Below are 13,169 nucleotides of genomic sequence, written 5' to 3'. Positions count from 1 at the left end.
TACATGTATGTAGCTGTTTCCCAAGCAAAATCTGTTAATTATGGACAATAGCACATACAACAGCACAGATTTACCACAATTGCATCAGCACAGGCCTACACGTACACGTCTGCAGTGAATAAGAAATTAAACAAGTAAGCTTACTGCACGTCTATCTGTACAAATGGCTCTTGGTATGTAGTTAATACAACCATACCTATTCTAAGATCTCCACTTCGCAAAGCAGGTCCATCAGGTACAAATCCTTTGACATACAGCCTTGATCCAGAGTAGCTGTCATTCTGTGACAGCTTACCAGCTTTGTCTCTTCCGGGAATAATACCAAGTAAAGTCTCCAAGTCATTCTTAAATCCTGAATGGCCCTTTGGAGGGGTCACAATAAGTTGCACCTCTCTCTTGAAAAATCTACCAGCCATTTTGCTACCATCAACAAGCCCATCCACAGCTCTGTGAGCTGTAGGGCTTGAATGTTTTAAGTTTCTCTCATTATTTCTCTTGTCGTCAACTCTATCTCGCTTCAATCCTGGAATAATTTTCTTCATCGAGCTAAAATTCCTAAGCACCGGTTTCGCCTTGTCTTTTTCTCCATCGCCTTGGGAATCGTTCCCCGAGATGTCTAATTGTTCCAGTGAGTCCACCATGTCGTTGGGAGTTGGTTCGTCAAATGGTTCAATGTAAAATACATCGCCTTTTTCTTTAATGTGGCCGGCCCAAGGCGGCTCTTCGTATCTGAAAATATGCGAAATACTTCGATCAAGTCAAGTGACTTTGAAGGACTACTACGTATACACTCACTGCAAATCTACATAAATTTCACGCAAACAAGCCAAAAGATCGTTATCTAGAGCAATTAGCGCCTGTGTGCTTGGCTAGAGTTGTGTTTTTTTGCCCTGATGTTTCAAGAAAACACGGCAGATATGTGCAACACGTACATTCGCCATTCTTTAACTGCGAAAGATAAACGTAAGATTTTTACTGTTTTAACTTTTTGATTTGATTCTTTCCATAGCTGTACTTTGAAATTTAGCGATAATGATGATGGATTTTTAAGTAATGTCCCAATTCTACCCGTCATGTGCGCAAATTATAAGAAATGCACACCGCATTCCTCTAAGCAGTTTCGAATTGATCGAACATCACACAAAACATCATTAGTAAAAGAGAGTCAATTCAAATTTTCCCCGGGAAAAGAGAGTCAAACAATATAAAACCAATATGACTGACTATGAAGTCACTGAATCTTTTAAAATGCTGTAATTAACGGCAAAACTGCAGTGCAAACTCACGGTATGGCATGGTATCGTTTCAAACAATTACAAGTCTAAATATTTCTGCAATTTGCGCTTACAGAGGTCTTGACAAGAGGTTGTCCTCATCTCGAAAATGAACGTTCTGTCTCGAACAGTGTTCGCATTCTTCCTCCGAAGACTCGTCTTCATATCTTTCGTAATCATGATAACGGCCAACGTACATATTTCAACCACAAGCTCCAAATTCTTTCATGTTGTTTCGTCCCTTGAAAACAAATCGTCCGCCATACTCCAAACGAAAACAATCGGCCGCCCGCCGAGTGAAGCCGAAAAATCTTCCGCTGGCCGAAATAACAATCGGCAAAAGGAAAAACGACTGCGCGGAGACCTCTAAATGAACTAATTTCGCGAAAAAAAAACTTCCAGCTGCCAACTGAAGTTGGCGACAGATTTTACTTCAAGTGAAAATAAAGGAAATTATGTGTTCGAAGGCAAACAAAAGTCACAAATGACACTAATCGCTCCATTTCGATACTAAATCCACACAAGCTTTCTGCTCCGGAAATTGAATTGTCACACATTCACCGTCCGGAAATGAACAAGCATGCAGAATTTCATGGATGATTTTTACTGGTAAAGGCAAAAGAAACTAATCTTTCGATTCCTGGCTCACTAATCCTTCTTTTTACTCCACAAAAACTGTGAAAAAAGAAAGTTTCTCATGCAAAATAACGTCAGTTTGACGGTCATAATCTTGTGTTTCCCGCTGTCTTAAAAAGATCTTCTGCAGCTCAATTTACAAAGGCAATTTAAGAAATGCGTTTTTTTTTTCGTTCGCGTTTTATTTCTCTTTTTGAGCCAAAACTAACAGACTTGTGACAACATGCCAGAGCAAAAGATCCAACATTTGAATATCTTGGGAAAGCGGGCTCCTTTGTCGAGCAATGAACTGTAACACAATTGTTGTTTCACAAGTAAAGGGTGAGTAAAAGTAAACAAGTCTTTTATTGAAAAGCTCATCAGAAAATTAACAACGACAGCCGTGGGCTAAACAAAGAATACCGTAGACTGCACACTCCTTTAGGTTTCAGATTAATTGTGTAATAATTCGGAGAGTTTTGTAGTTTTATCAAAAGATCAATAATTTGTCATCGCCTGATAGTGATTCATTAAAATTAAAGGAGACTTGGACAGTATACCTTAGGCGCGTTGCTAAGCCTTGTTTAGCTCTCTTTCGCCTTTTCCGCCTCTTCTGTGGCGGCCACCTTGATAGCTTAGATGGCGCGGGTCGTCCTGGTTCAGTATGCATCTAAACTGAATAATCTGCAACATAACAAGAAACAACTATACATCAACTATAGATGATTTCGTTTGAAGGGGTGGGGCTCCTTCGTAAGTTTAAATAGAGTCGAACAACCCGACATGATTTTTGCTATATATAAAGGAAGAGAAAATTTCCAGTTTAGTGGATAAATGAAACAGATGGAATGTTCATAATGTCACGGGCTTTGGACAAAGAAAAACTTGAGTCGCTAGCGGGATTCGGACCCATGACCTCCCAGATGCTGGTCACGGGCTGTAAGCGAGAGTCATGACGAGTTAGGCCAGTTTATCGCGTTCGTGTTTCAAATTTGGAGGTTTCTTTATTAAGGCTAAGAGAGGCTATTATGTTGGAAGCTAGCTGATGCCCAAAACAGATCTGTTAGTCACCACTTTAAAAAAAGAAAAACCCAGTTTCAAAGTATCTTAGAGTATAAAGACTGACATCTATTACATCTTTTATATAATAAACAATGAAAAGAAAGGTTGGCGAAAAATGAGGCTCTACGACACCACCACGCATAGCAATCAGCAATGAGTGATGATTTAACCCCCACCCTTCCCCGCCTCAGCCTCTACCCCCATCCCACCAAGAGGTTTTCCAGTATTTGAAAAGAGAACTTTCAGTGCTTTTTTGTTCAGGGAATGGTAAAAATTATCGTTCAATGTTGGATAAACACCGGGCAGGAAATGAGTTAATGCTCTGCACCATCATCGAGCACCATGTTACGAATGCGACACAATCGTAATCGTCGAACACAATTTTACAAAAGTATATATCGACTAAACTTCATTGCACGTAACGTTATGCTTATTGGGCTGAACACATGGCACACGTTTAACATAGCATCTAGATACCCCGTTGAGTCCACCCGCCCCGCGGTAGCACGTTCCTTTTGTTAAAGCTAGAAAAGAAACCCGACGACTGAACAGTTGTATACACAATAACACGTGGGAGGCGCGCTGGTCTCACGGTTAGTGCGCTTGACTCCGTATCTTGCGGTCCGGGTTCGAGTCCTGGCCGGGAATATTGTGCTGTGTTCATTTTGGGCAAGACGCTTTACTATCACAGTGCCTTTCTCCACCCAGGTGTATAACTGGGTACAAGGGAATGTAATGCTGGGAGAAACCTTGCAATAGACCACGGGGGAGTAGAAATACTCCTAGACGCTTCATGCTACAGAAACCGGAGATGAGCGCTGGTCTGATGGGCCACTTGGCTCGTATGCAATATGTAAAAACATTTCCCAGTACAAGCCACGAATCGGCTTATCTGCTAGTAATCTAATCTCTAGGCATATTCAGCTATCATGGGTACGCCACATAGCACTGATTTTAGAAGAAGGAAAGTATTAACTCTAAAGTATACTTGGAGCGTTTGATTTCCCTCTAAACAGATAGCACAAGAGAGGAAATGGGGGACCACACGAGGTAAAGATAATTCTTTAAACGACCTCCAGATTAGATCATCCCAAGAGACTATGATCATAAATTCTTGATCATCCATATTGAGAATGCTTAGAATACTTGTACCAAATCTGGTAAGGCTCTCTACTTCAACGTACAGCAAAAGGTGCCTCGTCCCCAGGCCTTCCTCGTTGGTTTGACGCGTACCTCGTTACCACTTAACCGTCTCGAAATCGAAATGAAGCCTTGCGAATCTTTTACTGTGACGTTTCACATGAAGGTAATAAAGATCAGGCAAGCCCACGAACTGACCATTTTCATTTCTGTGGCAGTTTTTTCTGACAAAGGAAAAATTTGTTCGTGTGCGGATGAGCGGGCTAAGAATAGATTCCAAAACTACCGGTTTTTCAGCTCAGTTCAGTCCATATATATTTTTGGATATCATTTTTTGTTTTCCTTTTTCCTGACATGAAATCCAAAAAATAATTCAAAGATTTCCTTTGCAGTCGATGTCCGACCATTGGAAAAACACGCCTAATTAGCTAGTGGAACTTACTGAACTTCTTTGACGAGAACTACGAGGTTAAAATGCCATCGCTTCCTTGCATTCCTGAGTATCGTTGTTCAGTGTCCCTGTCTGGCGTAAACTGCCCTGACGCTACCCTGATACACAAACCTGTCGGCAGCTAAAATGTCACTGATGCAACCTCTCAAGAATTTATTATTTTTTTAGTTTTAGTCATTTATTCTTGTTATTACTATTATTATTATTATTTTTTTTTTTTTTTGTACATAGGACACACGTGCCGTCTCGCGTGCATCACATGATGTCGGATATTTCAGTGTTCATATCATGTTGCATTTTAACAAGTTTTTAATTAATGAGCCATTTATTCTCGCTGAACGTAACTTCCTCACCCGCCAGACACCCCTCTCGTCAGCGAAGGCCTATACAACCTCTTTTTTTTTTTTCTGTGCACACTCACTGAATGCAAGGACATTCAGCAAGTATAACGCAGCGCGTGAGGATAACCGCGAAAAGCTACAGAGACCGATAGAGTTCAAGTGTCATTAGAAACATTTCGTATCATTTACTTAGGACAGGATCTCCATGCGACAGAGCGAAGAAGATAAAATCTTAGTTATTATGGACGGTATGGCCTTGCCTTATCCTGCACTAGCAACATCTGAGAGACAAAATATGTTTTTCCCGTGACATGACTGGGACTGAGGGCTACACAGCCATATGGTCGAAATTAGAAAGTGTCGATCCCGTTAAATGTTTGGTTGAGATTTTAAGAGCCCGTTTAAGCTTCGCTATTTAAGTTCGAAATCGAGTGAGCCGGTTACAACCTTGAAGCAATAACTTGGACAGCAGCGCGCTAAATGCCATCGATTAAGGAGAGATCTCTCTTTAAGTATCGCGAAAACAGCATGAACACATAGAAACTCAAGCCCAATAGGACAAGATTTGCGGGTGTTTACATCGATCGATTTGTTATGCTGATTGTCATCACATGCATGGTATGAAAAGAGACACACAGACATACGCTCAAAGACGTCGCACCTGACTATTGCATAAATACCTTTTCTGAGGAAGTCTCTCCTCTTGAAAACTGGAGATTTCTTGCTCTTAATCCAAGGTAAACTGATAGAAAATCGATTGGCCTCCGATTTATAGGGTTCAAGCTTTATATCGAACTGTCACTTTGAAGATTATAAATGACCGTGCTTTACAATGAACGTCTCAACAAAACAGACAATCGATAGACCACTTGAAGTTGTCACGAGTCATCCCCGTCGCGATTGATAACAGACTGCACTGAAACTGCAGAACTACTCAGACACCACGGCATACGTCACTGATTGAAAACTTCCGGTGAAAATTAAGTTTTAATCCAGTGTGTCTTTACACGCAGGCGTTTTAAATGCAATTCATTTTGAGGGCGAAGAATACCTGGGTTATTAGCCCACGAAGCCATGTCGGTAACTTTACGATTCCGTTGTTTTTAACCACTAAGACAAGTAGCTACAGGCACATAAGTCAAACGTTGCCATTAAAAGATCTTTTTTTAGTAGGGGAGTGTCAATCGCGCCGTGCCGCGGTACATCTGGGATCATGAAGATACACTTATGGAAGGAAGAGAAAGTTGAAGCAAAATTTTCTCACCAAATGCTGAAGTAATCTCCTAAAGTCGCCTAAAATTTGCGATATATAACTTTGTGGGATAATGGCAAAGTTAAAGCAGAAGTCTTTGATATAGACTAATCAGATAACTCTATATTCTCGTAGTTATCTTCGGTCGTTCAGTGAGCAAAACAATTACGAGAGAATTATTTCTCTCCCGTTCTTATTCTGTATTTGCATTGTAAGTAGGAAGGCTGTAAACAGTCTATTCGCGATAGGTTCCTTGGTGCACCCTTGAGCGCACTGATTCCCCCCAACAGTGTTCATGTTTTGACACATTTGGCGGATGTGACCTGGCTGCAATCTCTGCGGCGACAAGATGAAGTTACCATAAGGTGGCTGCTGAAATCTGCCCACGAGACTACACGTAGGCAGGCTGACGTGGGTAAAAGAATTGATCTAATGGTAACTTTACACCTGACAGTGAGTAGACGAAGCAGGGAACCCCCAAGAAAGGTACCCTCAGTCGGTTATTTATAAGATGACATTTCATTTTGAAATCTTACCCGCACTGAAATGTTGAACTGAAAGCTACTGTCTTGGATGGTAAATTTAGAGCTGCAGTCCCTGTACATGCAATAATGCCACAGCTCACATCTACTTGTTGTGACCCAGTTTCAAAACATCTCAGTTCTTAATTGTAAGAACGTGCACAGTTTGTCAGATATATATAATTATATTGTCGCGGTTTACATGTTACGTAATAGTAATAAAATTACAATAAATGAAGTCAATCTTTGGCGACAAGTTCTTGAAAAAGAATTTCGAGAAAGATATCAGGTGATCTAGTGCAAGGAATTTCTTTCTAGAGATCATTTACAATTTTACTGATAGCGCAGATTAAAAGCTGTTTGCTTAAACAAGTTAGCAGTGAACAACATATCAAACATGTGCTTACGAAGAAAAAAACTCACACCATCAATGTCATAATTTGAGCGGAGCAGTTTATCGTGCGACTATTCCAGCCTCAAACTCGCTCACTTCTCTTGGCCGGAAATTAAATCATAATAATTCGGGAACGGTCGTGTTTCCCTCCTTCCAATAAATCGATAAGAAATGATTACAGTATGACAAAAACGTAACTCTAGGCTAGTTTTCCTTGGTCGATCAAGAGGTGGGACGACTCTTTTATTGAAACAGTTTTTTTTCCAATGGTCGTCGGTAAAAAGCTTTTACTGATATTCATGATATGGTCGTTAGTTGACCAGAACGCATGTCTTGTTAGAGAATTTAAGTAATTGAAAACAAATGAGAAACATGTCCGTTTTCAAGCCTTATTAGCTGACCTCTTCTCGTAACACGGGATGAAAATAATTTACCCAATCAACAAAATCTGGTGAAAAATATCCCAAGGGGTTTTGGCCTTTGGACTGAAGTTCCGCGCCAAGTTGACTTTGGCGTAGAAGTTTTGTATTTAACACGTTTTTAAATCCCCATTACAAATTCTGATCCTCATCAATTTTGTCGCCATGCTTGCTCGTTGACCCATTTATAGTTGACCACTAAGCCCAGTAAATCCCGCACCACCTGGGATTCCATCAGTTTTTACGACGGAAGATGCCAGTTTTCCACAATCAACAGATGAAGTACGATAGTGTCTTACAACGCCTGCCTAGATGAGCTTGCGGTGGACTGGGCCAGAAATACACATTTTAAAAACTATTCCAGCACACACAAGGCCTCTACAAGGCCATGCAAACAATTCAGTAAAACCACAAAAGAACGTGGTAGTAAAGGAATGTTAAAAACCGCAAAAAAGAAAAGAAACCCGAAAAGTGGACGACTGAATGAGCGGGAAATCAGAATAAACACAATGACTCAAGCGTACAATTAAAGAGGGACAGAACGTTGACGAGCAAACCTGATGTTTCATAATAATAGGGTGTCTTTATTAAGCGGGCGTCTGTAAGGAAGAAATGTTTGTTTGCATGCATGCACGTCCAAATCAGGTTTCCAAGTCTGGGGACAATCTCTCCAGATAACGGCCCAAAATAGACACCTGCATTGAATTGCGAATTCTCCAGTTTGTTAGGTCTGGGAATCCAGTGGTGCTTAAGACAATATTCCGGTATCTGCTGAATTTCGCTTTTTTGATATACAGCCTTGTTGTGTCTGGTGTGAGGTATTTCTGCGCTACTCAAGTTTTCGAGCCGTTGTCTGACTTTCTGTCGAAAAGGACCACCTTAATGGCTGCGACAATGGTGCGTTCTTTATCACGATGTGGCGAACGAAACGATATCCATCTTCTAGTCCCATAGCGTGATAAGGACTGTTCTAAAGTCCTCGTAATCTCCCTGGATTTGAAACATGTTCCTATCAATGAGCTTAGCGTTTATGTGCGCATTTCTGTTGGCTGGGAATTCATCGACTAAATACCAAGTTTAGAGCAGAGGGAGGAAATTTCGAGAACGCCAATGCGGCTATATTTACCAGACAACCTCAAAACATTCACCCGCCCGGTAAGATCGCTAAACATGCATTTCTAGTCTTACTCAACAGCTAACGGAACTGAAGTGAAATATCCTTCTGTCTGTACAACATACCTTCTTCCCTTGCTTGTTATACCTCTGTGATCAAAAAGCAGTCTGCTCGGTGAAGACTCTAGTTATGAAGCTCAAAGAAATTGGATTTCCTTTCGGTTTTGCAGCAAAAGATAAGTTAATCTCGTAATCTTAGAATAATAGTGATAACTCTCGCATCAAGGGCAGCTTATGGGGTGAAATCTTATCAAACAAGAACAACATCTTTTCAAGCCTTTTGTTTTCGACTTGCCCTCGAAGGCAGAAACAAGGGATTAGCGTTTTCATTAGGCTCAATTTCAGTTGTCCTCTCTGACCATGCAGAAGAAGAAAAGATGATGGACAGAGAATGTCGGCTGGGAGTCATAATATCATGTGTGTTTTTCAGTCCTGGCAAATGCCAAAACAAACTCTTCCAATGATTTCAAGATAACTGAATCAAAATGGTTGGAGCATGTATTTTATCAAAGTATTTTATCAAAATAAAAATGGGACTTTAATTTCCCTGCCTTGCTCATGTCGCATGAATGCAGCATTCTCCCTGGGTCTAGATTTCACAATCAGGCTGAATAATTTAATCTCATCCATAATTTAAATACATGTATGTCAATGAAATCTGTGCCTTAAATGGCTTAGAAAAAAATTTTTTTAGAAAAAGTTTGTTTTTATTGATTTTGTCCCAGATGAAACAAAAACCAGGTCAGAAAAGAATGGTTTTCTTTGTCACCCTTTCAAGGCTGGCTCTCGCTAGCTAGCGGATTGTCGTTTTTGTTGTTTTTAATCTCGCCCCGCCCCCAAACCAGGGAAAAGGCCCTGGGAACGAAGTTGGTTTTTAGCGTCTTTTGTTGTTTATTTTACGTCCCAAAAGGTGCTATGAATATCATTGATTATCCCACTGTGCCCGCGTTTGCTGTTTGTCGGTTATGCTTATGCATATGGTAATGAAAACCAGTCTTAACAGTTCAGCAATCCGCACGCTTATCAATCCGAACTCTTTGCGTTTTCGGTGAACCGTAAAAGCAAGAGCCATACCCGTTCGCTGCCGCTCGTTAAGCCAATCATAGTGCGTTATACTTCTACCTCTTCCAGCCACGAGAAGTAAACTCTTGGAAAAGGGCAAAAATGATGACTTTCGGCTGTATTCGCGGGCTAGGCACGAGTCTCTTAGACGATGTTTTTATAGAATTCAAGGGTTGTTTTCTTAAAGGGGATTTTCAAGTACAATCTTTGATCCCTATCAGCGACACGTGCAGGCGTCGTTACCTTTTGTTCACGGTAAGGTCACTGTTGATAGCCGCTTCTAACTTCATAGCGATATGCTCAGTTTAATTTCCCGCGATTCAGACGATTTCGCTGGTATCTAGAGATTTTGATAAGAAGTCTCAATCTGGAGATAACTTTCTCTGATGAGTTAACGATCACTGATTTATTAGCGATTTCCACGAAATGTTTCACTTGTTAAATTTCACAGGTCGCTAAAAATAGTGCCCTCGATGCCTCTCAGGTTTAGACAGTCAAACAATTCTTTTATCAATATGCCTAAGAAAATTTAACTAAATCCCTACTAATGCGGTAATGTCAGTTGTTGACCTTGCGAAAAGCAAATGTGTATCTACACAATATTATCATGCAATCCGCAATTTTTTTTACCCTACTGATATTATTGTTGTAGCGTTTGGTCCATCGCCAATTGTTGTTTCAAGAAAAAACATAATAATAACAAAAAATTCATCAAAACGCCACACGCCTGGAGTCATGCGACAAGTTGCGTTAGTAATAATTTCATTCTAATTCAATAGTGGAAGAAAACCTATCAGTTAGTAATAAAGTGATATGCAATGATCTAATGGCTTCTGTTAAAAGTCAGAGATCCAGCGACGCGGCACTTCTTTGTACATCCCCATAAGATGTTTCGTTTCTCATCGCTAGACGGGCCAAGGAATTTTTGAAAAAGCAAACATAAAATAGTGCTTTGATTTATTGCCTGCTCCCATTTTTTCGGTGTTCATAAGTTCAATACGCATCATATACATCTCCTAAATCAGCCTTGATAAGGTGGACGTCTTAGAACACCTTTTAGAGTAATAGTGGTGCAGATGCCAAATGGCGATCACGTGAAAGACACCAGTAAACAAGGCTCGCCTTGAATTATTTATTTCGTTAAGTTTTCAATATTTCATTTTTCCACGTTTATTTTATCCTTTTTTATCCGACTGACCGACTCGATTTTACCAGAGAAGGCGATAGGAAAGGAAACCGCTTATGAGGATGGCCTTAGAAGTGTAACTTGCGCTGAGTTGTTCTTCTGTATAAGACAAAAGCATTAAGCTAAATAAACAGACTAAAAGTGACTCAGGACGGTTGTGATTTTTTTCAACTACAGATGCGTCACGTTCTGTTACCTTGTTTATTTATTAATTTTGAAGCCTTTTTTTTTACAAAGATTCTTAGTGTTTACGCCCACCTGCTAGCGTCATTAGTATGTTTGAACAGGGCTGGACGTTTTGAAAATATTTGGCTTAGCATAGTGAAAAACCTAGCTAGAAAAAAAAATATTTAAAACTTGAACCGGCTTATACTGGATGAGAGCAAAAAGGTTAAAATTGCAGCTGAAGTGTTTCAACGTAATTTATAAAAATATATATTTTTTAAATTAGGCCAGGGATACTTTCCCAGAGAAGTTTTGTAAGTATGTTCGTCAGGAATTAATGTTTATCGGAGACTATGATTTTTGTCAATGTTGTTGGAATTTGAAGCCCTTAGCAACAAAATGTTACTAGTAAGGTAACCTCAGGAAGTTCCTGAATTGGGTTTGATCTGAGATAGGGTATCAAATCTCTTACTATGGTCTAGGGTTTCTAGAAGCTCCCGCCCCCATCCTCCCAGCCGCCAGCGCCCATCCACAGTTTATCCCTGGGGTAAATCTTGTATAAAAGTCGTATCTGATAACTTTGTTCCCGAGAGCAAACCAAGACATGCCACAGAATAATGACTTTCTACGCCAACAATGGCAAATATAACAGTTATGTCCCACAAGTGATCAACGATTTTTCGATGCTTAGTCTTGGTGTGCTGATTCGGGGGTTTTTCGTTGAAAAAAATTTCAACGGATATCAACTAATGTCCCCTTTAAGATAGCGCTTACAACTGTCTTAAGCGTTGTTGCAACTGCCAAGTTAATCTGCACTAATCTAGCAGAACCGTCTTGTTTTAACAGTGGTTTTACTGACCTTGTTCCATAGGGAATATTGAACAGAATCCGTGTTTTTGATAATATTGTCGACGGCGTGCGATAATTTCCAGATCAACGTTCGCATTCAATTCTACACTTCTCTAGTTTATCTCATGGTCATCATTATACAATTTGAACATGTAAGTATCATGCCACAAAATTTGTTATGATATTCGTCAAGTTAATTTAACTGGTTGTGACAACATACCTACATTGTATGTGGACATTTCGGGACCGCTCAAATTCAATTCTCCCGTGGCTTACAGTTTCTTCTTGTTCAAAAACGCGGAGCCATGTTGTAAACTTCTGGAAGCTGATTTCGTGATTTCTTAGCTTCTGCCAATAAACCAGGCGTGAATGTTCTGTCATCACATTGAATTCCTTGTATTTTCTTAAGCAGAGCTGCTCTTTCTATCTCAAGGGTTACAGGTGCCTGACGTCCATGCGATGTAGCGCGTCTGGTTTAAACTGCAGATACCTAAACCCCTATATGAAATTAAAGCTTATATAGCTGGCTACCAAACTATACCAAGAACTTTGAAACAAAACGAATTGTCGAATTTTTTACGACCTCTATATTTCGGAGAGAAAGGATTTGGAAATAAAAAATTCGCAGACACGTTTTTCTGGTAACGTTTATATATCAAACTAGTTACTGTTCAAATTTGAGGGCAAACGAAAAAGTTTCCTTTGACTTGTAGTTTTCAAAAGGGACCCAGAAGCTGATTCGGACGCTCACATTAAGAGGTGACGTGAAAAATTCAACATTTCATTTTATTTCAAAATTCCTGGTAAAGTGTGATAGCCAGTTCTATAAGCTTTCATTTGATATAAGGGTTTAGGTATCTGGAGTTTAAACCAGACGCGTTACATTCCTTGGACGCGAGACACTTCTGAAGGTGCTCTAAAGGTCCTAAAGGTATACGGTTTAACTTGAACAGCCTTAATTCAGTGGTCAGGAGTTTGCTTGTAGCCAGCTTGCATTATCTCGTCTGTGACCAGGCATTTGGGGGAAAAAACAGCTCACGTTTGTAGCCTGGATACTAAACGTAGGCCAAGATTTCAGTTGCTCAAAACGGCTGGTATTTCATTAATTATAGCCACATCTTTACCACCCCTCCCCCTCCCTCTTTTCCAACTGCACTCAGACTATATATAATCCAATCACTTAAAAGTAAATGCAACTCAATTATATTTGAGAAAAAACTTCCGGTAAATAGAGCTCGCTGGGTGTCCGATTACCGTTCAATTGT

General features: G+C 40.1%; 1 protein-coding gene across 6 annotated transcripts in view; it reads right to left on the bottom strand.

Moving 5' to 3' along the window:
- LOC110055604 (protein inturned-like) overlaps positions 1-13,169 on the bottom strand; it is a 34,451-nt gene that overhangs the window by 14,037 nt on the left and 7,245 nt on the right. For 2 of the 6 annotated variants that reach the window (XM_089272688.1, XM_089272687.1), the window contains exons 3-4: positions 2,450-2,573; positions 197-729 (exon numbers count right to left, since the gene is read on the bottom strand). In XM_089272688.1, the coding sequence (XP_089128814.1) occupies positions 197-729; positions 2,450-2,559 (643 nt within the window). In that variant the 5' untranslated portion in view covers positions 2,560-2,573. Of the gene's footprint in view, positions 1-196; positions 730-1,348; positions 1,746-2,449; positions 2,574-5,563; positions 5,749-8,708; positions 8,784-12,124; positions 12,142-13,169 lie in introns of those variants that run through there. The other 4 variants (XM_089272689.1, XM_089272691.1, XM_089272690.1 and 1 more) reach the window with 4 other exon arrangements.

The sequence above is a fragment of the Orbicella faveolata genome, unplaced genomic scaffold (assembly GCF_042242905.1).
Source record: "Orbicella faveolata isolate gen_17 unplaced genomic scaffold, um_ofav_v1 contig_35, whole genome shotgun sequence".
In the NCBI taxonomy this organism is placed as follows: Eukaryota; Metazoa; Cnidaria; class Anthozoa; order Scleractinia; family Merulinidae; genus Orbicella; species Orbicella faveolata.
The sequence above is the reverse complement of the archived record's forward strand: the minus strand, read 5'-3'. Positions and strand labels throughout refer to the sequence as shown.